The sequence below is a fragment of the Cricetulus griseus genome, unplaced genomic scaffold, assembly GCF_003668045.3.
Source record: "Cricetulus griseus strain 17A/GY unplaced genomic scaffold, alternate assembly CriGri-PICRH-1.0 unplaced_scaffold_153, whole genome shotgun sequence".
Classification (NCBI taxonomy): Eukaryota; Metazoa; Chordata; class Mammalia; order Rodentia; family Cricetidae; genus Cricetulus; species Cricetulus griseus.
Window position 1 is genome coordinate 26,528 of NW_023276868.1, and position 24,374 is coordinate 50,901.

The following is a 24,374-nucleotide window of genomic DNA, read 5'->3' on the forward strand; positions in this document are numbered from 1 at the left end:
GCAATACAGAAAAACCCTGTACCCAAACACCAAAAAAAAAAAAAAAGGTGGCACAGGTCTTTAATCCTAGCACTTGGGATGCAGGGGCAAGAGGATCTTTGTTAATTTTAGGCCACCCTGTGTTTCAGAGCTAGTGCCAGGACAGGCTCCAAAGCAATACAGGAAAACCCTGTCTAAAAAAAAGAAAGAAAGAAAAAGAAAAAGAAAAACAAAAGGTGGCACATGTCTTTTTTCTGTTGTTGTTCTTTTTTGTTCTTTTTTCATTCATTTATTTAGCTCATAAATAAAGTCATGCACAATTATGATACACAATACAGTATGTTCGCAATGGCATGGTTAAATTAAACCAATTAACATGTTTTATCACACATACTCATCATTTTTGTTTTGAGAACACTTAAAGTATACTATCTCTCAACTTTTAAAATATAGCATATTGTTATCAACCATATTTATCATGCTCTCAGTAGACCTCAAGACTTCACAGAGTCCATGCCTCTTGTCCAACTGCAGTTTTATATCCTTAAACCAATCGTTTCCCCATTGTTAAAATACCCACATTGAAGCCTAATAGCCACAATTCTGCTCTTTGTTCCCATAAGTTCATCATTTCTAGGTTACACATAAAATTGAAATTGTGTGACATTTGTGTCCAGTGTGTCACTTTTTTTTGGTAAGCATATAACTTCACTACTTACTAAAGATGAAATCAAATTTGCATACACAGGTGAGCACTCACTGAAACACCTTGGATTCATCATATATTTGAGTTTCAATTAGCATATAATGGCAATATGTTATGCATCAATAGCAGCAACAGCTTTTCCAGGTTCTGCAATCATTTGAACAAAATTGTAGAGACATCCAGCACACTCCATTAAAAAAACAAAACAAAACAAAACAAAAAAACCAACAACAACAAAAAAGTAAAAAACAAAAATCCCAGAAAACAGCACAGTTCTGTTACTCATGTGGTACTTGGCACTTGTTTTTTAAATTAGCTTCTCAGTCATCATCTGGGAGGAAACCATGCTGGCATTACTGGTTGCAGACATGTAGAAGACTGCAGTGCAGAAGACTATCGCCTTGCACAAACCTTAAGTCAAAATGGATCAAAGATCTCAACATAAATCCAGCTACACTGAACCTATTAGAAGACAAAGTGGGAAATACCCTTGAATTAATTGGTACAGGAGACTGCTTCCTGAACATTACACCAGTAGCACAGACACTGAGGTCAGCAATTGAAAAATGGGACCTCCTGAAACTGAGAAGTTTCTGTAAGGCAAAGGAGACAGACAGCAAGACAAAACGGCAGCCCACAGACTGGGAAAAGATATTCATCAACCCCACATCTGACAGAGGGCTGATCTCCAAAATATACAAAGAACTCAAGAAGCTAGTCCCCCAAACACCAAACAACCCAATTAAAAAGTGGGGTGCAGAACTATATAGACAATTCTCAATAGAGGAATCTAAAATGGCTGAAAGACACATGAGAAAGTACTCAACATCCTTAGTCATCAGGGAAATGCAAATCAAAACAACTTTGAGACACCATCTTACTCCTGTCAGAATGGCCAAAGTCAAAAACACCAATGACAGTTTATGCTGGAGAGGATGTAGAGAAAGGGGAATACTCCTCCACTGCTGGTTGGAATGCCAACTTGTACAGCCACTTTGGAAATCTGTATGGCGACTCCTCAAGAAAATGGGAATCAGTCTACCACAAGATCCAGCAATTCCACTCCTAGGCATATACCCAAAAGAAGCACATTCATATAACAAGGACATATGTTCAACCATGTTCATAGCAGCACTATTTGTAATAGCCAGAAACTGGAAGCAGCCTAGATGCCCCTCAACGGAAGAATGGATAGAGAAATTGTGGTACATTTACACAATGGAGTACTACTCAGCAGAAAAAAACAATGGAATCTTGAAATTTGCAGGAAAATGGATGGAACTCGAAGAAACCATTCTGAGCGAGGTAACCCAATCACAAAAAGACAAACATGATATGTACTCACTCATATGTGGACCTGCTTTATGATACATAATAGTGACCATGTTTTATCAGAGCTGTTTTAAATGATGTTGCTCAGAATGGCACATGTCTTTAATCCCAGCACATAGGAGGCAGGGTCAGGAGAATCTCTGTGAGTTTGAGGCTAACCTGGTCTACAGAGCATGTGCCAGGACAGGCTGCAAAATTAAATGGAGAAATGCTGTCTCAAAATGCCAAAGAAAAAAGGTAGCACATGGCTTTAATCCCAGAACTGGATGAGGGGCAACAAGCAGGTGGATATCTGTGAGTTTGAGGTCAGCCTGGGTTATAGAGCTAGTGCCAGGACAGGCTCCAAAGCAATACAGAGAAACCCTGTCTAAAAAAACAAAAAACAAACAAAAATAACAATCATAAATTAAAAAAGAAAAGGTGGCACAGATCTTTAATCTGAGCACTCGGGGGCAGGGAGGGCAAGGAGCAGGCAGATTTTTGTGAGGCTGAAGCCAGGCTGGGATTCAGAGCTAGTGCCAGGACAGGCCCCAAAGAAATACAGAGGCACCCTGTCTCAAAAAACCTAAAAAGCAAAACAAACAAAACAAAAGGTAGCACATGTCTTTAATCCCAGCATTTAGGAGGCAGGGGCAGGAGGAACTCTGTGAGTTTGAGGCCAGCCTTTTCTACAGAGCAAGTGCAGGACCGGCAACAAAACTAAATGGAGAAACTCTGTCTCAAAATGCAAAAGAAAAAAGGTGGCGCCTGTCTAATTCCAACACTGGGTCGGAGGAACAAGCAGTTGGATTTGTGTGAGTTTGAGGCCAGCCTGGGTTTCAGAGACAGTGCCAAAACAGGCTCCAAATCATTACGAAAAACCTGTCTCAAAAAACCAAAAATAAATAAATAAAATAAAAAAGGAAAGTTGGCAAAGGTCTTTAATTCCAGCACTTGGCGGGGGAGGGATAAGCAGGTGGATTTCTGTGAGTTTTAGTCCAGCCTGGTCTACAGAGCAAGTGCCAGGACAGCCTCCAAACCTAAATGGAGAAACCATGTCACAAAAAGTAAAAAAAAAAAAGGTGTTGCATGTCTTTAATCCCAATACTGGGGGTGGGGGAGCAAGGAGCAGGCAGATTTCTGTGAGTTTGAGGCCAGCCTGGGTTTCAGTGCTAGTGCCAGGACAGGTTACAAAGCAATACAGAAAATACAGAAAAACCCTGTCTCATAACACCAAAATAAATAAATAAATAAATAAATAAACAAACAAACAAACCCCAAACATAAAGTGGCACACATCATTAACCCCAGCATTCTGGAGGCAGGGGCAAGAGGAACTCTGTGAGTTTGAGGCCAGCCTGTGTTTCAGAGCTAGTGCCAGGACAGGCTGCAAAGCAATAGAGGAAAACCCTGTCTCAAAAAACAGAAAAAAGGGGTGGCGAGGGGTGGCGGCAGCAGAGGCGGCTAGGTCGGGCCCAGAAGGGCGGTGGCGTCTGAGGTGGAGGTGGAGGGAGGCAACTGCGGCGGCGGTGGAGGAGAGGGAGAAGACGGTGGCGCCGTCCTGCTGAGAGTGTAGGTGCCACAGTGGGAACGTGTGGCCCGGTATGCAGTGTGCGCTCCATCTATGCCTACCACGTGGAGTGGGAGAAGGAGAGGGACCCGGAGCACAGGGTCCTCTGCGACCTGGGGCCCTGGGTGAAGTGCTCCACTGCCCTGGCCTCCAGATGGGGTCCAGGATTTGGTCTTTTGGGTTCCATTTTTGGAAAAGATAGTGTATGAAACCAGCCAAACAGTGTCTTTGGACTTATATTTTATATACTTCAATTATTACTTGGCATTTCGGCCAGTGCAGTTGCAGCTTTTGTCCTCATGACCTCCTCCATCCTGTCTGTTTTGGGGTCTTTGTACCTGGCCTACATTCTGTACTTTGTGCTGAAGGTGTTTTGCATCATCTGCGTCACCACATATGTGCCGAACTTCATTCTCCTCATCATCAATTACAAGCGACTACTTTACTTGAATGAGGCCTGGAAGCGACAGCTGCAGCCTAAGGAAGACTGACGGCTGGCAGATTCCCACCCAACTGTCTCAAACACTTCTTTCATTAAGTTTATTTTGCAAGTTTTTTTTTAAATTCACAACAGATAATTTTTCCTGAGAATCTTAAACTATTTTTAAAAAATACTGTAAATTAGGAGGGGCTCTAGCTATTTTCTGTGTCAATCTTCATTTTAAATCAAGATACAAAAAAGATACGCTGAGCCAATCAAAGACAAGCTTTAACTTTACCTTGAAGATGTTTCTGAAATAATAAAATGTAGCCCTAGCCCCCGGTCCTCAACCGTAAAGTGAGCAGCCATTGGTAGTAATTTTTTAATGTGCATAAATTCAATTTCAGGTATAACAAATGGGATCATGAACATGAAAACATTTTAGAGTAGGTACTGTATTAAATATTGCCATGATTACAATATGTAATATGTTTTAGCCGATGGATTTAAACCTGTAGATTCAATTAGAGTCCATTTGTGTGATATTTGTAAATGAAGGTAGAAACATTGGATCCACCCCTGCAGAACGTACTGTACAGTTTAGTTGAAGTGTAGCAAGGAAGAATTATCAGCTCATTGTGACTGCTAAGTAGTGGAGATAGTAGACACCATCTTAGGAAATGTGCTGACAGCCCTGGTGGGTTATTGACAGCAGACACAGTAGTGTGCTTGGTTCCCTTCCATCTCTCACTCTGAGAGGAAGAAGCTAAATCTGAACATCCAAGTCAAGTCTAGTCATAAAACTGGATGGATCCTAACTGTTTAGGATGCCCTGTGACCAGACCTTTAATTCCAAGGCTCTTGGGACACTGATAGTAGGAAATGGATGTAGTCTTTGGAGGAAAACTGAAACCACTATGGCATTTTTGGGCAAAACCTCTTAACCAGTAGCTGACCTTTCAATATAGATGTGTTCCCTTGACACTGGTGCCTGTCAGCTCAACAGTATTAGGACTGGAATAAGCACAAGCCAAGTGCTCCGAGGTCTGTCCATAGTGTTTCCTTTCTCATTTCCTCTTGCACTAAGGATTGTCAGTAAGTGTTTCAGAATCACATATTGAATTTGTAAACCTTAGGGCTGACTGGAGAACCAGTTTGCTGACTCAGAAGAAACACAACACATAGAAAGACCTGGAAGTGAAACATGGAAACTTTGTCCCACTCCAATAGCCACACAGAAGCATTAAGAAGAAACCCAAAGGTGATCTGAATAAACCCCGACGACATGGTGACTGTGTTTCTCTGGTTAGCATCTTACAGGAGATGTTAAAAGTGCCTTCTGTTTTAAATCTCAAACCAAATCATTCTGTGTGTTGAACTGGGGCAGAAGTATCCCTCCTTTCTTCCCTTACCATGAAGCAGAGAACTTGCATTCTACCAGAAGGGACTGTGCGGCCATTTTATTCCTTGAGTTGAGAAGTAGTGGCAGTTTTTGTTTATGATTTAGTTAATCATTATGCTAAAAATAGGCAACTAGATGGCAAATTCTGAGAGCTTTTATTTGCCTTCTTTTGGAGGGAGGGAACAGGCTTTGCTTTGTAAAGAACTCATGTGGTCTCGTGTGGTAAGCAGTCACTGAGTGGTTTACGACCTTCAGTCATAACTAATGCACCATAGGATTTCTGGCCCAGGGCAGGTATAAAATATGAATTGTAATGCCCTTTTTCTTAAAAACCAGTTTCTTAAAAGACAGATTAATTCTGATTTCATCAAAGGTTGTGTTTCTCCACGAATGTGAACATTTCCATGACTGTCTTACTACGTATGCATTGTTGTTGTCTTCTGAAGTAGTTAAAGAATGTACCAAAAGGTATTTATGGAGAACCAAGTCCTCATGGGAGAACTGTACAGTGAGGTCATCTTGTAGCCCTTCATCCAGGTCTCCCAAGGCAGTAGCCAAGACTATTGCTACTTACATATCAAGGCTGTGCTAAACAAGTCTCTTGAGTCCCAATTCCAAAGGATCTTTTTTATCTCTTATCACTCAGTAGAGTGTCGTTAAAGCTTGTCTTGACATTACAGTGTCTTCAGCACTTATTCAAGAAAAGGTGAGAGTATTCATCTATCAGACCCTTCATGGTTTCCCTTTGCTTTCCTAAGTCTTGGGAGTGCCACCACTATAGATTGTAATGAATTTTTTGTTTATTAGATTCCTGTGACCTAATAGAATGAATACGCCTTTCTCACTGAGAGTTAACAGGTGCTGTCTGAAATAACAGTGTTTGCTGACCAGTATGCTCATACTTGCCTGTGGCCTTGTCACTTGGGAGGTAGAAGCAGGAGGATCAGGAGTTCAAGGTCATCCCTTGACTACATAGCAAATTAGAGACCAGTCTTAGCTACAGAAGACCTTATCTTTAAAAGAAAAAAAAAAGAAAAAAGCATTTGATAAAATATGTTCTCAGTAAGATGCCCTGTTGTTTTTTATTTGGTAGTTTTTGACCTGAGGAAATTCAGGCTCCTCTCTGTACCTTCTATTAAACCTAGTGGAATGGGGGGGGGGGAAGCACTGCGTTATAAAACTGCTAATATTATTATGACTGTTTCAGACTGAATATTTAAACACTGAAGAAGCAGTGTCTGGCCGGGATTGGTGACACAAACCTTGAATCCAAGCAATTGGGAGGCAGGGGCAGGTGGATCTCTGAGTTGGAGGACAGCCTGTCTAGATAGTGAGTTCCAGGCCAACCAGGATTATATGGTGAAACCCTGTCGCAAAAAGCCTACCCACAAAAAATAATAACAAACATTGATGCATGACTAACAATAAATGTGGAAGGACAGACTATGGGGGAAATGACTCCTGCAGTAATTCTGTAAAGCCTTTTATTTCACTTCATAGTGGTGACATGTGAAGGAGTGAGAGAAGTTCTGACCAGGCATGCTCCAGGGACTGTGTGTGGTTGGCCTGTGGGATTTCATGGGCCTTCCCCATAGCTGGTTTCTATCAGGGAGGGGAAACTGGAACAACTCAGTTTAACATGCTGCACTAGCTGCATTCCAGGGATTACTTTTGCTTCATATGTGTAGCCTCTCCTTCAACTCTTCTGTTGTAGTTCTTTTGTATTTTTTTGTCCCGTGCAATAGTCTCGCCAGCAAGAACCACACAGGACATTCGGATCCTTCTGCAGGAAAACTTTAATGCGTTTTGAGAGGAGAGCATAAGCTTACCAGAGCGGAGACCCCGAGCCAAGAATCCCGTCCCCTAATAAAGGCTGGCAGCCGCTGCCTGGGACGTGTCACCCTATGATTGGCTTCAGCTCCTCAGGCCATATGAGCCACGGAATAGGCAGAGATCAAGGAAATGGAAAATTACCCAGCGCCTGCGCAATAATTTACATTCAGTGCCTTCAGGCGCCATCATTGTAATGGAGAATGCAGGGACGGCTCCCTACATCTCCCCCTTTTTTTATTAATTAATGATAAGGCTTCATATTTTTACAAGCAAATAGGTCACCCATATGTTGAGGGATAGAGGCAGAGGTTGTACCTTCCCAATCAAACATTAAGACTGTGTACAAGAGTCGCCATCAGGCTGTTAGCTTGACCCGAAGCGCTCTCGACCTGTCCTCTGCCGTTTTTCTGGGAAAGGGAGACTAGGGCAGGCAACCCTTATGCAGGACAACATGCCTCCCAGAGAAGCCTGCATACTGGGCAACTCTCTGTGCGATGCCTTGCTCAACATCCCTCATGGGCTGCTCAAGCCAGGCACTCTACCCTGTGCAATGAGCCTAGGCTCCGGGTGTGCAAGAGCTGTCTGGCCGGCGGCCTATTGCTTAAGCATTGTTAACCAAATGTCAGTGGAAGCCCCTTGTTCCAAAGCTACAAGTGCTTGGGCGATAACCATCTTGTCTCTCTTAGTTTGAGCCCTGAGCCTACAGACCAGCCAGAGAAGTAACACCAATCCACAGCAAACGGCTGCACCAAACAATCCCATCCCCACCCTTTCCTTAAAATAGGAGACAGCTGAAGCTATCTATGATGACAATCTCTCCATCAAGGACAGGAGTTAATCTGGATAATAGCGGCTCTCAACTCCCGGGGAGAGGGTGGAGTTCCGACTTTTGAAGGTCTGAAGGGGCTCTTTGTGTGAGTCTTTCCGGGATCCACAGGGGATTCTCTTCATCCTGTGGAAAAACACATATAGCTCCCCTGGATCTTATGAGAATAGGATCCGGGCCTCTCCAAAGACCAGTTAAGATATCTTTCCATTTTACCATTTCCTTTGGCCTTTCAGGTTCTGAGGTGTGGCGCTTGGCCGCAGTATGGCCCTGAGCGTCAATGTTTAGAAAATTAAGGGTAAAGAGTGCCATGGATATTGCAACTCTTGGCACCGAGGGTAAGGATGCTCCCATTCCCTCCTTTTGTTTGATTAAATAAGACTTAAGTGTGCGATGGGCACGTTCCACAATGCCTTGTCCTTGAGGGTTATAAGGTAGGCCAGTCAGATGGGTAACTTCCATCTGTCTGCAGAAGTGCTGGAACTTTTGAGAGGTATAAGCCGGCCCATTATCTGTTTTTAGGATATGAGGCTTTCCCCAGGCACCCCAGGCCTCTAAGCAGTGTTGAATCACATGCGCGGCCTTTTCCCCTGTCAAAGGCGTGGCACAAATTATGCCTGAGCAGGTGTCCACTGAGACATGAACATATTGGAGTTTTCCAAAGGAGGCAACATGTGTAACATCCATTTGCCACATCTGCAGCGGCCTAATGCCGCACAGATTTATTCCTACATGAGGTGCAGGTAAAAATTCACAGCAGTTTTTACATTGAGTAACAATTTGTCTAGCCTCCTGCTTTGTCAAAGCAAATCGACGGCGCAAGGTTTCAGCCGTCACATGAAAGCGCTGATGAAATTCTTGTGCAGCTTGTATCTGGGTGGACAAGGCGGCAGCCATCAACTTTGTGGCCTGGTCTGCCAAATCATTCCCAGAGGACATAGGTCCTGGGAGCCCCGAATGTGCTCGAACATGGGTGACAAAAACAGGGAACCTCCTGTTTGATAGGGTAATTTGTATTTTTTGAAAGATACCTGCAACTCTGCTGGAGGGTCGTATTATACCAGCAGTTTCAAGGAGGTTGACTGCATTAACCACATAGGAGGAATCTGACACAATATTAAGTGGCCCCGGAAAGGCCTCAAGGACTTCCAGCACCACTTGGCATTCAACGATCTGGGGTGAGGTTTCATTGAATTGTTTAGAAACTACCTTATTCCCTATAACATAAGCCCCTACACCGGTTTTGGAACCATCAGTATAAACCACCGTCCCATTCGGGATTGGATGCTTTGCTGTCATCTGTGGAAACACTATAGCCTGATTTTGTGTAAATTGTAGGATTGGATGTTTTGGGAAATGATTATCAATTTTCCCTGAAAAGGAGGTAACCAACACCGCCCAGTCATTAGATGTAGCTGTCAGAGTCTGAATTTGTGCAGCAGTGTAAGGTACAACCAAGAGATGAGGGTCCCTGCCAAAATGAGCGACAGCTGCTTTTATTCCCCGAAGTGCGAGCTGCGCGACAGCATCAGGATACCAATCAATGATCTTAGCGGGGGAAGCATTTGGGTGAACCCAAAGCAACGGCCCATGCTGCCATAAGACGGCGGTCGGTAACTTAGCCGTTTTAAAGACACATAGGCTGAATGGCAATGTCTCATCTATGCGATGCAATTGTGCATCCTGCAAGGCCTTTTCCACCTTTTGTAGGGCTTGACAAGCAGCCGGAGTAAAGCTTCTGGGGGAAGAAATATGAGGCTCACCTTCCAGGATGTCAAAAAGGGGTTTTAAATCTGCAGAGGGGATCTTTAAAAAGGGTCTCAGCCAATTTATATCCCCCAAGAGTTTCTGGAAGTCATTTAAGGTTCTCAGATGATCCTTGCGTATTTCTATTTTTTGTGGGATTATTTTTGTTGGGGTAATTACTGAGCCCAGGAAGAGACCAGTATCTGAGACCTGGACCTTCTCTGACGCTATCTCCAGTCCCCATTGTTTTAACTCAGCTACCAGCATGGGGAAGGCTTGTTGCAGGACCTCTATCTTCCTATGGCAGATAAGAATATCATCCATATAGTGAATCATAATCATGGATGTAAACTGCTTCCTAACAGGTTCCAATGCCTTTTGGACATACAATTGGCATATAGTTGAACTATTAGCCATGCCCTGTGGCAACACCTTCCATTGGAATCTCTTGTCTGGCTCCATGTGATTGAGTGAGGGAACAGTAAAGGCAAACCTTTGCCGGTCCCGAGGAAAGAGGGGGATGGAGAAAAAACAGTCCTTAATATCTATAATAATAAGCTTCCAATTTTGGGGTAGCGCAGAAAGCAAAGGGAGGCCTCTCTGGACAGGGCCCAGAGGGCACATTTGGTTATTAATAGCCTGCAGGTCATGGAGCAACCTCCATTTTCCAGATTTCTTTTTGATAATAAAAATTGGGGTGTTCCAGGGAGAAGTAGAAGTTTCTAAATGCCCCAACTGTTCTTGCTCCTGTATAAGTCTTGTGACTGCTTCCAGCTTTTCAGAGGATAATGGCCATTGAGAGACCCATACCGGGTCCTCTGTATTCCATGGTATGGGTCGTGAAGCCTCAACGGCCCCTAAATAAAACCCAGTCCTTTTCTACTTTGATTCCCTTTTTGTTCAATGGGCTCTATTCTACCTTGCTCCCTTCTGCCCAGGCCCCTTCCTGGTACATAGCCCATTTTTGTCATTATAGCTGATGCCTGAGGGGAATACTCATTGGTCAGGGTCATGCCCATGGCTTGTAACACATCTCGCCCCCACAGATTTACTGGGAGGGGCAAAACATAAGGGGTAAAGCGTCCCTGCCTGCCCTCAGTGCTCCGCCAGACCAAGGCCGCAGCACTAACAGCTGGAGAGGATTGATATCCAAGGCCTTGAAGAGAATGAGATGAAACCACAGTAGGCCAGGATTTCGGCCACCAATGCAATGAAATGATGCTTTTGTCCGCCCCTGTATCTGTAATCCCCTCAAATTCTTTTCCATTAACCAATAATTTCATAGTTGGTCTCTCATCTAGGGGTATGGCCAGATATGCTGAATCATTACCGGTAGAGCCCAAGGCTCTTTTTTTGGGAGGTGCAATTCTCTCTATCCCCAGGGGAGGGCAATAGCACTAATTGTGTGATCTTATCTCCCTGCTTTATGGAGAACACGCCCCGAGGGCTGGAGCAGAGGACCTGGAATTCTTCCTTATGATATGGATCTACGATTCCAGGATACACAATGAGTCCTTGTAAGGTCAAGGAACCTCGGCCCAAAATGAGCCCAATGGTAGTGGGGGGTAAAGGCCCCGGAGACTGGATTGGGACTGGCTGAACATTCATTTGGGGCATTAATAAGAAGTCGGAGGCGGCACACAGGTCCACTCCGGAGTGTCCTAGGGAGTCCCTTCCTTCTCTGAGTTGCTTTTCTGGAACTGGTTCCCATATTTCTGAGGGCCCTGGGACCATGGGCCCCGCGGCCCGTTTTTTGGTTGGGACACTTTAGGTTCCTCCCTAGGGGGTAAAAGCCTACCTTTTATGTCCCGCACAGATTTGCATTCGCTGGCCCTATGATAACCTTTTCCACAGCGCTTGCACCGCTCCATTTCCCTAGTCTTTTCAGGGGCTCTACAGTCCTTTTTAAGGTGCCCTGTTTTTCCACAGTTAAAGCAGGCAGACATATTTCGGCGCCTTTGGGTTTGTAAGATGGCTGCGGCCAAGCCTGCATTAGTAAGTGGCCCTCCGAGTTCTCTGCAGATCTTTAACCAGTCCTGTAAACCTTTACTTTTCCGGGGGGCTATGGCTGCTCGGCATTCTTGAGTTGCTTGTTCAAAGACTAATTGTTCAATCAGAGGCATGGCTTGTTCTGCATCACCGAATATCCGGCTAGCGGCCTCTGTCATTCTGGCCACAAAGTCTGAGAATGGCTCCTGGGGCCCCTGGACTATCTTTGTAAGATGTCCACCTGATTCATCCCTTTTTGTCAATGCCTTCCATGCTTTAATGGCGGCAGCTGATATCTGGGCATATACGCCCCAAATGTAATTAGTTTGATTGAGGGCATGTGGCCCCTGTCCTGTCAGCATTTCAAAGGTCCATTGTCTCTGATTTTCATTTTCTGCTGTGACATTGGCCTTTGCCTGTGCCTGGGCTGCATCATACCAAAGAGCCTTCCACTCCATATATTGTCCCATATTGGGGAGCACTGCCTTTACTGTTGTCTCCCAATCAGTGGGTGTCATAGCATAGTTTGCTAGTCTTTCTACTTGTATTGTTGTAAAATTGGCATTGACCCCATACTTCCGGACTGATTCAGCCAATTCTTTAATCTGATTATAGTCTACGGGAGCATGTACTCTCGCCCCCTCCTTTTCAAAGACTGGAAAAGCCATCTGCAATTTCCTTCGCTCCTCTAATGGTAAAAAGGAGTCGGTACCAAATAATGGGGGTGCTGATGGAAGTACACCCGCTGGATTAACAGGCGATGGCCTCATATTTGCTTTCACTTTTCTATCAGGGTGGTATCTGTCTTGCTCTAGCTCTGTTTCCTCGCTAGAGTCTAAAATCTCAGAGTCTGAGCTGCTCAGCTCCAAGGCCTCTAGTTTCATTGTAGGGCAGAGGCTAGGTTTTGAGTCTTTATTTCTCTTAAATTTACCGGGGTGTGACCGGTTATTCCCTATTTTCTCTCCCCCTTTTTTTGTATCCTGGGGAGGGCCTTTTTCCTTAGACATGTCCTTCCTTTTTTGAGCTCCTAATCTCTCATCTCGTTCGGTTTCTGATATATTATCCTGTACCTCTTTAAGCGTTTTTTGACTCTCTGCTATCATGGGATGGCAAGCCTCAATCTCTAGACAGTTTTTAATTAGGTCTCTCTGTTTTGAAGAGCCCATTATGCTGGAGGCTACCTGGGGTAAGCTTGGTCTCGAACTGGAACACCAGCCACGGTGGGCATAATATAAGACCAATGTGAACAAAATTAGAATAAAGACTAGAATTAAGGCCTTTCCATCCCATAGTGGTGACAAATTAAAAGCAAAGTCAAAAAAGAAGGTGTCAGAATAAAGCATACCTCTCTGAACTTACCACCCTGCAGTTCTGAATCCGCCCCGTTAGAGGGGTCTCCGCAGTGCCGGCGATGTTAACAAGTTCCCGGGTTTCGGCACCAGATGTCCGGCGCAATAGTCTCGCCAGCAAGAACCACACAGGACATTCGGATCCTTCTGCAGGAAAGCTTTAATGCGTCTTGAGAGGAGAGCATAAGCTTACCAGAGCGGAGACCCCGAGCCAAGAATCCCGTCCCCTAATAAAGGCTGGCAGCCGCTGCCTGGGACGTGTCACCCTATGATTGGCTTCAGCTCCTCAGGCCATATGAGCCACGGAATAGGCAGAGATCAAGGAAATGGAAAATTACCCAGCGCCTGCGCAATAATTTACATTCAGTGCCTTCAGGCGCCATCATTGTAATGGAGAATGCAGGGACGGCTCCCTACATTTTTAAAGAGACACATGATCTCACTCTATAGCCTAGGCTGTCCTGGAACTCAGTACATAGCCCAGGTTGGCTTCAAAGTTGGCATTCTTCCTGCCTTAGCCTCCCAAGTGCTAGAATGAGTGGTTCAAATTCATTATACTTAAGAATGTTGAAAGACATTCACTTTGTTCATATAAAGAGATAAAGTCCACTTGTCATTCTTGCGGAGGTCCTGGGTTCAACTCCTAACATCCACATGCCAGCTTAACAACCATCTATAACTCCAGTTCAGGGGATCCGATGCCCTCTTCTGGCTTCCAAGGGCACTGCATGCATAAGGTGCACAGACATACATGCAGGCAAACACCCACACATATATGAAAGTATTTCATTTGGTACAAGGTACTCTTTGCCTATGAGGTAAGATAGAGGACAGTAAAATTAATGTTGCGTTTTTGTTTTTAGTTATATTTGTTTCAAAACACTACAGTAAAAGTGAAGCCAGGCACTTGGGAGGTGGATGCAGGAGGACAAGAGTTCAAGGACAACCTCAGTTATATGAGACCTTGTCTCAAAAGCAAAAATTAAAAACACAGAAACTGCTCAGCAATTACTTCCTAAGCTATAGTTGGCATGACCGGGTGATTCTGATGAATACTGACAGGTGGTAGCTTTACCTTAAAAAGCCAGAAAAATGTCAGCAAGGCTCCCCACTGTCATTTCCAGGTGTATGGGTTTCAGCCACCCCTGTGTTTTCCTCCAGCACACATCGGTGATCCTGCCTCTCTACACCTTTTAGCACTTTAGGCAGCACATTTAAGAATCCTAATTTGTGAGAACAACCCTACAATCAAAGGGGCAGAGTAAGGGTTCCAGGCAACTTGATTAAACAACTCTACCCCCTCTGTACACTAATTGGCCCAGAAGAGGTAAAATGTTATGAAGCTGAATTGAGCATGGCCTAAATGATAGGTGTATATGACCTGTGAAGTATGTTCCATCTAAAATATTACTCATGCTTCAAAAGCTCCTGAGTAAACATTCGTGTAAAAAGGAGTTATCGGGGAAGATTCCCTCTTTAATATAGATAGAAATATTCTTTATCAGAGATTTAGGATACCATTTTGCTAACTGGTAAATAAAAGCAGATGTAAATATGTAAGAATGTTTATTTGTTGCACATAACTTTTTTGGTATAAATGAAATGTAGACATTACCTGTGGGGAAAAAAAAACAGAAAAAAAAGGTGGCACATGTCTTTAATCCCAGCACACAGGAGGCAGTATCAGGAGAATCTCTGTGAGTTTGAGGCCAGCTTGGTCTACAGAGCAAGTGCCAGGACAGGCTGCAAAACTAAATGGAGAAACGCTGTCTCAAAATGCCAAAGAAAAAATGTGGCAAATGGCTTTAATCCCAGCACTGGAAGGTGGCAAGGAGCAGGTGGATATCTATGAGTTTGAGGCCAGCCTGGGTTATAGAGCTAGTGCCAGGACAGGCTCCAAATAAATACAGAGGCACCCTGTCTCAAAACACCTAAAAAACAAAACAAAACAAAACAAAACACAAGGTGGCACATGTCTTTAATCCCAGCACTTGGGAGGCAGGGGTAGGAGGAACTCTATGAGTTTGAGGCCAGCCTGGTCTACAGAGCAAGTGCCAGGACAGGCTCAAACCTAAATGGAGAAACCATGATGAAAAAGCAAAAAAAAAAAAAAAAAAAACCTGTTGAGTGTCTTTAATCCCAACACTTGCGGGGGGGGGGGGGCAAGCAGGTAGATTTCTATGAGTTTGAGGCCAGCCTGGGATTCAGAGCTAGTGCCCAAACAGGCTCCAAAGCATTACAAAAAAACCTGTCTCAAAAAAAACCCCAAAAATTAATAAAATAGAAAAAAGAAAAGGTGGCACAGGTCTTTAATCCCACCATTGGGGGGTGGGGGAGCAAGGAGCAGGCAGATTTCTGTTAGTTTGAAGCCAGCCTGGGTTTCAGATCTAGTGAGAGGAAAGGCTCCAAAGCAATACAGAGGAATCCTGTCTCAAATAACCAAAATAACAAAAAACAAAAACAAAAACAGAAATCAAAACAAAAGATGGCACATGTCTTTATTCCCAGCATTCTATAGGCAGGGGCAGGAGGATCTCTGTGAGTTTGAGGCCAACCTGATCTACAGAGTAAATACCAGTACAGGCTCTAAACCTAAATGGAGAAACCCTATCCCTAAATGCCAAAAAAAGGTGGCACATGTCTTTATTCCCAGCACTGGGGTGGGGGTGAAGTCAGGATCAGGATGATTTCTGTGAGTTCCAGCAAAGTCTGGTTTTCAGAGTGAGTGCCATGACAGGGTCCAAAGTAATACAGAAAAACCATGTCTCAAAAAACCAAAAAAAGAGAGAGAGAGAGAGAAAGGAAGGAAGGAAGGAAGGAAGGAAGGAAGGAAGGAAGGAAGGAAGGAAGGAAGGAAGGAAGGAAAAACAAAAAACAGAAAGACCTTGCCACAGGTCTTTAATCCCAGCACTTGGGAGGCAGGGGCAAGAGAATCACTGTGAGTTTGAGGCAACTCTGGTGTACAGAGGATGTGCCATGAGAGGCTCCAAAACTAAATGGAAAAACACTGTCTCAAAATGCCAAAGAAAAAAGGTGGCACATGGCTTTAATACCAGCACTGAATGCGGGGCAATAAGCAGGTGGATATCTGTAAGTTTGAGGCCGGCCTGGTTTTCAGAGCTTGTGCCAGGACAGGCTCCAAAGCAATACAGAGGAACCCTGTCTCAAAAAATCCCCCAAAAATAAATCATAAAGAAAAAAATAAAAGGTGCCACAGATCTTTAATCCCAGCACTTGGGGGCAGGGAGGGCAACAAGCAGGCAGATTTCTGTAAGGTTGAAGCCATGGTGGGATTCAGAGCTAGTGCCAGGAAAGGCTCCAAGAAATACAGAGGCACCCTGTCTCACAAACCAAAAACCAAACCAAAACAAAACAAAACAAAACAAAAGGTGGCACAGGTCTTTAATCTCAGCACTCGCATGATAGGCGCAGGAGGAACTCTGTGAGTTTGAGGCCATCCTGGTCTACTGAGCAAGTGCCAGGACAGCATTCAAAACTAAAGGGAGAAACCCTGTCTCTAAATGCCAAAAAAAGGTTTCACATGTCTTTAATCCCTGCACTGGGCGGTGGGGAGGAGTGAGGGCAGGAGCAGGCAGATTTCTGTGAGTTTGAGGACTGTCTGGTTTTCAAAGCCAGGACAGGCTCTAAAGCAATACAGAAAAACCATGTCTCAAAAAACCAAAGGAAACAAAAAACAAAAATAAAAAACCAAAAGAATGATGGCACAGGTCTTTAATCCCAGCACTTTGGAGGCAGGGGCAGGAGGATCTCTGTGAATTTGATGCCGGCATGGTTTTCAGAGGTAGTGCCTGGACAGGCTCCAAACAAATACAGAGGAACCCTGTTTCAAAAAACCAAAACCAAAACCAAAACCAAAACCAAACCAAACCAAACCAAAACAAACAAAAGCTGGCACCAGTCTTAATCCCAGCACATGGGAGGCAGGGACAGGAGGATCTCTGTGAGTTTGAGGACAGACTGGTACAGAACAAGTGCCAGTCAAGGCTCCAAACCTAAATGGAGAAATCCTGTCTCTAAATGCAAAAAAAGTGTGACACATGTCTTTAATCCTAGCCATGGGATTGGGGGATGGAGTGCAAGAAATAGAATTCTATGAGTTTCAGGCCAATCTGGGATTCAGAGCTAGTGCAGGACAGGCCCCAAAGCATTACAGAAAATCCCTTTCTCAAAAAACAAAACAAATCAAAGAAACACGTAACGAAAAAAAGAAAAGGTGCACAGTTGTTTAATGCCAGCACGCAGACCACTGGGTCAGGAGATTCTCTGTGACTTTGAGTAACATCTGGGTTTCAGAGCTAGTGCAAGAAAGGCTCCAAACCTAAATGGAGAAACCATGTCCCAAAAAGCCAAAAAAAAAAAAAAAGCTGTTGCATGTCTTTAATTCCATCACTGGATGGGGGTGGAGGGGTAAGGAGCAGGCAGAATCTGTGAGTAAATGGCCATCCATATCTTCAGAGCCAGTGCCATGACAGCATCCAAAACTGGCAGCCTGGTTTTTAGTGCCAGAGCCAGAAAGGCTCTAAAGCAATACAGAAAACCTTGTCTCAAAAAAAAAAAAAAGCTGGTGCATGTCTTTAATCCCAGCACACAGGAGGCAGGGGCAGGAGCAGGAGAATCTCTTTGAGTTGATGCCAGCCTGGTCTACATAGCATGTACCAGGACAGGCTCCAAAACTAAATGGAGAAACACTGTCTCAAAATGCAAAAGGAAAACGTTGGCACATGTCTTTAATACCAGCACTGGATGGGGGGCAAAAAGGAAGTAGATCTCTGTGAGTTTGAGGCCAGCTTGGGTTTCAGAGCTAGTGCCAGGACAGGTCCAAAGCAATACATAGGAACCCTGTCTCAAAAAATGGAAAAAAATAAAGAAAAAAATAAAAGATAGCACAGATCTTCAATCCCAGCACGGGGGGGGGGCAGGGCAAGGAGCAGGCAGATTTCGGTGAGGTTGAAGGCAGCCTAGGATTCAGAGTTAGTGCCAGAACAGGCTGCAAAGAAATACAGAGGTACCCTGTCTCAAAAAACAACAAAACAAAAGGTGGCACACTTCTATAATCCCAGCACTTGAGAGGCAGAGGCAGGAGGAACTCTGTAAGATCCAGGCCAAGATGGTCTACAGAGCAAGTGACAGTACAGGCTCCAAACCTAAAAGGAGAAACCCTGTTTCTAAATGCCAAAAAGGTGATGCATGTCAATAATCCCAGTACTTAAAAGTGTGTGGGGGGGGGTTAGTGAGGGCAGGAGCAGGCAGGTTTCTGTGAGTTTGAGGAAAGAATGTTTTACAGAACCAGTGCCATGACAAGCTCTAAAGCAATACAGAAAAACCCTGATTCAAAACAACATAGAAAAAAAAAGGTGTGACAGTTTTTAATCCCAGCACTTGTGAGGCAGGGGCAGGAGGATCTCTGTGAGTTTGAGGCCAGCAAGGGTTTGAGAGCTAGTGCCAGCACAGGGTCCAAAGCAATTCAGAAAAACCCTGTCTCATAGAAACAAAAAACAAAAAAATAAACATAAAGAAAAAAGAAAAGGCAGCATGGGTCTTTAATGCCAGCACTTGGGAGGCAGGGGCGTAACATCTCTGTGAGTTTGAGGTGAGCCTGGTGGACAGAACAAGTGCCATTACAGTCTCCAAAACAATACAGAAATACCCTGTTTCAGAAAACCAAAAAAAAAAAAAAAAAAAAAAAGGTAGCACAGGTCTTTAATGCCAGCATTGGGGTGAGGGCAAGATGCAGGTGTATTTCTGTGATTTTGAGGCCACCCTGTGTTTCATACCTAGTGCCAGGACTAGCTCCAAAGAATTTCAGAAGTATCCTGTCTCAAAAAACCAAAAGAACAAACAAAAAAGAAAAAAAACACAAAAATAAAACAAAACAAAAGGTGGCACAGGTCTTAATTCCCAAACATGGGAGGCAGGGGCAAGAGGAACTCTGGGTTTGAGGCCAGCCTGGTCTACAGAACAAGTGCCAGTATAGGCTCCAAACCTAAATGGAGAAACCCTGTCTCTAAATGCCAAATAAGGTGTCCCATGTCTTTAATCCAAGCACTTGGGGTTGGGGGTTGTGAGGGCTAGAGCAGGCAGATTTCTGTGAATTTGAGGACAGTCTGATAGGGAATGTTTTGTGTATGTTTATCTTATTGATTGTTGAATAAAATACTGTTTGGCCAATGAGACAGCAAGTTAGATGAGACTAGGAGTCAAAGAGGATTCTGGGAAATGTAGTAGAGAAGTGGTGTTCCAAGCAGGAAGTGACATAGCAAGGAGACTCATGTTTAAGTGAAGGAGAAACAGGAAGCGTCCCTCTTTTCCCCTCAGCTCCTGCTCCAGCTGCACAATGTGATCCACTGGCAAGGAGGGACGCCAATAAGACGTCCGATAAGATAAGTCTTATAAAATATATAGGTTTTTGATAGTTAAGACTGAGCTAACAGATGAGGAATCCTAGTCATTGGCCAAACAGCTTTGAACCTAATACAAGTTTCTGTGTATTCATTTGGGCCTAACTCAGGTGGGCGGCTGACATAAAGCACACACAGAGCAGTGGGGCTCAGGCGGCTTTTGGCAGAAAGATTTATCATAACAGAAAGGTGTCAGTGAGTGGCATGACCCCATGCCCCAAGGTTCCCAGAGAAAGAGGGAAACCTGCTGCCACAGCCTGCCCTGTTGGGTCGCTGAGAGGCATCGGAGCAGCTTCCATATGCTCACGCCATCCCATCGCTTCTGTAGTTTACACTTGGCACTCCCAAGATGATAAAGACAGATCCAGATAAAGAAAAAACCTCTAAAGGTTTACACTACATTAAAAAATATATGTAGGCTTGTGAGAGAAAAAGTAACAGGAGGAAATAGAGTAGCCGGTTGTGGTGGTGCATGGGGGTAGGATTTGCTGAAGGAAGCAGAGGCAAGTGGATTTCCACAGAGAAATGCTGTCTCAGGGAAAAATAAACAAAAGAAATTAAAAATAAAGTAATAAAAAAGCCACATAAAGATGGAAAATACACAGAGAATCTGAATACTGTATGCCATATTGTTGTCTTTAAATTGTTTGATTGCCAAGGAAAGACTTACTGCTACTAAAATACATTTGATTATAAATGCTGCTAAATTAATCCAACTTATACATTTTAAAAATGCTCTAACTTCAACATTTAAGTTTAAGGACAGGCTACATTGAAATAAAGGTTTTGCTTGTATTTCCACAGAAAATCAAAAGCTGTTGATTCCTTCCAGACTAATATGGTTTGATCAAGCAAGACCCCCGAAAGCAATGACCCAACTGATCCTACATCCAAAAAAGCTGAGACAATACAGCCTTTCAGACTACGAAAACAAGGGCTTGGTCAGGTTTCTATGTTTTATCATGATCCTGATGGTATATGAACATCGTCCCCAATCAGCAGGAAGCAGTTTAGAAAGAATGACGCCCATATTCCCAAATATTGTTTATAAATGTTTGTTTTCATTTAAATGGGGTTGGTTATAAATGATAATGAGCATAGTCAATCTCTTTTTAAAAAAAGAAAAGGGGAATAGGATATAGGACTGAAAACTTTGCATTGGTATAGATTTTCATTTATTGATACAACTTTAAGGTCAATTTTGTGATATGTATATGTCTCCTCTTATTTAGGTATTGTGTTTATACAGATCTTTTACCTATAATAGTCAGAACTTATAATTAGGTTAGTTAGGTTTTCAGAGCCAGAGCCAGGACAGGCTGTAGAGGAATACAGAAAAACCATGTCTCAGAAAAGCAAAGGAAAAAAAAAACAAAAATAAAATCCCATAAGAACGGTGGCAAAGGTCTTTGATCCCAGCACTTGGGAGGCAGGGGCAGGAGGATCTCTGTGAGTTTGATGCCAGCATGGGTTTCAGAGGTAGTGCCAGCACAGGCTCGCAACAATTACAGAAAAATACCTGTCCTAAAAAACCAAATCAAACCAAACCAAACCTAACCAACCAACCAACAAACAAACAAACAACAACAACAACAACAACAAAAAAAAAACAAAATCAAAGCAGGCAGATGATGGGGAATGTACTGTGTATGTTTATTTTATTGATTGTTAAATAAAATACTTTTTGTTCAATGAGACAGCAAGTTAGATGGGATTAGGAGTCAAAGAGGATTCTGGGAAATGTAGTAGAGAAGTGGTGATCTAGGCAGGAAGTGACATAGCAAGGAGACTCGTATTTAAAGAAGGAGAAAAAGGAAGAGTCCTTTTTCCCCTCCTCTCTTGCTCCAGCTGCACAATGTGATCCACCGGCAAGGAGGGACGCCAATAAGACGTCCGATAAGATAAGTCTTATAAAATATATAGGTTTATGATAGTTAAGACTGAGCTAATAGATGAGGAATCCTAGTCATTGGCCAAACAGCTTTGAACCTAATACAAGTTTCTGTGTATTAATTTGGGCCCTAACTCAGGCAGGCGGCTGGCGTAAAGCTCACACTTGGCGGCAGGGCTCAGGCTGCTTTTGGCAGAAAGATTTATGTAACAACAGTCTGGTTTTCAGAAGTAGTGCCAGGACAGGCTGAAAATCAATATAGAAAAAAAGTAACCAAAATCATACAAACAGAAAAAAAAAAAACAAACAAACAAAGGAAAGGTATCACAGATCTTTAATACCGGCACTTGGGAGGCAGGAGGATCTCTGTGAGTATAAGGCCAACCCTCATTTCAGAGCTAGTGCCAGGATAGGATCCAAAGCAATACTGAAAAACCCTATCCCAAAATCAAATCAAATCAAAACAAAACAAAACAACAACAACAACAAAAAAAAACACAACCACACAAACACAAAAAAACAACAAAAACAAAGAAAAAAAGGAAAGGTGGCACAGGTCTTTAATCCCTAATTTAGGAGGCAGGGGAAGGGGCATCTATGTGAGTTTGAGGCCAGCCTGGTCTTCAGAGCCAGTGTCAGGACAGCATTCAAAGTTACACAGAGAAAACCTGTCTCAAAAAGCCAAAAAAAAGGTGGTGCCTGTCTTTAATCACAGCACTGAGGGGCTGGGAGGGCAAGGAGCAGGCCGATTTCTGTGAGTTCCAGGCCAGCCTTGGTTTCAGAGCTAGTGCAGGGACAAGCTCTAAAGCAATACAAGAGGAACTCAGTTTCAGAAAACCAAAAGAAAAAACAAAACAAAAACAAATCAAAACCCAAGGTGGCACATGTCTTAATCCCAGCACTTGGGAGGCAGGGGCAGGAGGATCTCTGTGAGTTTGAGGCCAGCCTGGTCAACAGAACATGTGCTAGGACAGGCTCTGAACCTAAATGGAGAAACCCTGTTTCAAAATGCCAAAAAAGATGGCACATGTCTTTAATCCCAGACATGGGAGGGGGAAGGTAGGGCAAGGAGCAGGCAAATTTCTCTGTGTTTCAGGCCAGTCTCTGTTTCAGAGCTAGTGCAGGACAGGCTCCAAAGCAATACAGAAAAAAACCTGTCTCAAAAAACCAAAAAAAAATAACAACAACAACAACAACAAAACCCTAAAGAAAAAGGAAATGAAGGACAGGCCTTTAATGCCAGCACTTGGGAGGCAGGGGCAGGAGGATCACTGTGATTTTTGAGGCCAGCATGGTCTGCAGAGCAAGTGCCAGGGCAGGCTCCAAACCTAAATAGAGAAACCATATCTCAAAAAGCCAAAAAAAACCAAAAAAACAAAAACAAAAAACAAAAAAACAAACTAGTATGCATAAGTCTTATCCCAGCACTGGTGTGGGGATTAGGACAGGACCAGGCAGATTTCTGTGAGTTTGAGGAAAGTCTGGTTTTCAGAGCCAGTGCCATGACAGGCTTCAAAGCAATACAGAAAAACCATGTCTCAAACAATCAAAAAAAAAAAAAGAACGAAAAATAAAAATCAAAATAATGGTGGCACAGGTCTTTAATCCCAGCAGTGGGAAGCAGGGCAGGAGGATCTCTTTGAGTTTGAAGCCAACTCTGGTTTCAGAGATAGTACCATGACAGGCTCCAAAGCAATACAGAAAAACCCTGTCTCAAAAAACAAAAAACAAAAACAAAACAAAACAAAATGAACAAACAAACAAAAAACAATAGCTGGCACAGGTCTTTAATCCCAGCACTGAGGGTTTGTCCGTCAAGGAGCAGGCAGATTTCTGTGAGTTTGAGGCCAGTCTGCGTTTCAGAGCTAGTGACCAGACAGGCTCCAAAGCAATATAGAGGAACCCTCTCTCAATAAAACCAAAACCAAAACCAAAACCAAAACAAAACAAGCACAAAAGAAACAAAACCAAAAATCAATACAAAAGTTGGCACATGTCTTTATTCCCAGCATTCTGTAGGCAGGGGCAGGAGGATCTCTGTGAGTTTGAGGCCACCCTGAGCTATAGAGTAAGTGCCAGTACAGGCTCTAACACTAAATGGAGAAACCCTGTCTCTAAATGCCAAAAAAGGTGGCACATGTCTTTATTCCCAGCACTGGCATGGGGTTGAAGTCAGGAGCAGGGGGATTTCTGTGAGTTTGAGCAAAGTCTGGTTTGCAGAGTTAGTGCCAGGACAGGGTCCAAAATATACAGAAAAACCCTGTCTCAAAAAAACAAAAACCAAACAAGACAAAACAAAAAAAATGAAAAACCTTGCCACAGGTCTTTAATCCCAGCACGTGGGAGACAGGGGCAGGAGGGAGGATCTCTGACAACCTGATCTACAGAGCAAGTGCCAGGACAGGCTCCAAAACTGTAAGAAGCAATCCTGTCACTAAACGCAAAAAAAAAAAAAGCTGTTGAATGTCTTTAATCCCAGCCTGGGGTAGGGATAAACAAGGAGCAGGTAGATTTCTATGAGTTTCAGGCCAGTCTGGGTTTCAGAGCTAGTGTAGGACAGGTTCCAAACCTAAATGGAGAAACCATGTCTCAAATAGAAAAAAAAAAAAAAAAAAGCTAGTGCATGTCTTTAATCCCAGCACCCAGGAGGCAGGGGCAGGAGAATCTCTGTGAGTTGAAGCCAGCCTGGTCTACAGAGCAAGTGCAGAACAGGCTACAAAACTAAATGGAGAAACGCTGTCTCTAAATGCCAAAGAAAAAAGGTGGCACATGTCGTTAATCCCAGCACTTATTGGGGGCAAGAAGGAAGTGGATCTCTGTGAGTTTGAGGCCAGCTTGGATTTCAGAGCTAGTGCCAGGACACGTCCAAAGCAATACATAGGAACCCTGTCTCAAAAAAGGAAAAAAAATAAAGAAAAAAAGAAAAGATGGC

The 24,374-nt window shown here is 43.6% G+C and overlaps 1 protein-coding gene and 1 pseudogene across 1 annotated transcript; one reads left to right on the forward strand and one right to left on the reverse strand.

Annotated features, from left to right (window-relative positions):
* Positions 1 to 3,494: 3,494 nt before the first annotated feature.
* On the forward strand, positions 3,495 to 4,120 carry LOC118239788 (annotated as a pseudogene).
* A 7,290-nt stretch (positions 4,121 to 11,410) lies between these two features.
* On the reverse strand, positions 11,411 to 12,969 carry LOC118239789 (igE-binding protein-like). Its single transcript, XM_035453728.1, is given in 1 exon segment — positions 11,411 to 12,969. A coding segment is annotated over 1 exon segment (1,539 nt). The 5' UTR covers positions 12,950 to 12,969.
* Between the last annotated feature and the right edge of the window lie 11,405 nt (positions 12,970 to 24,374).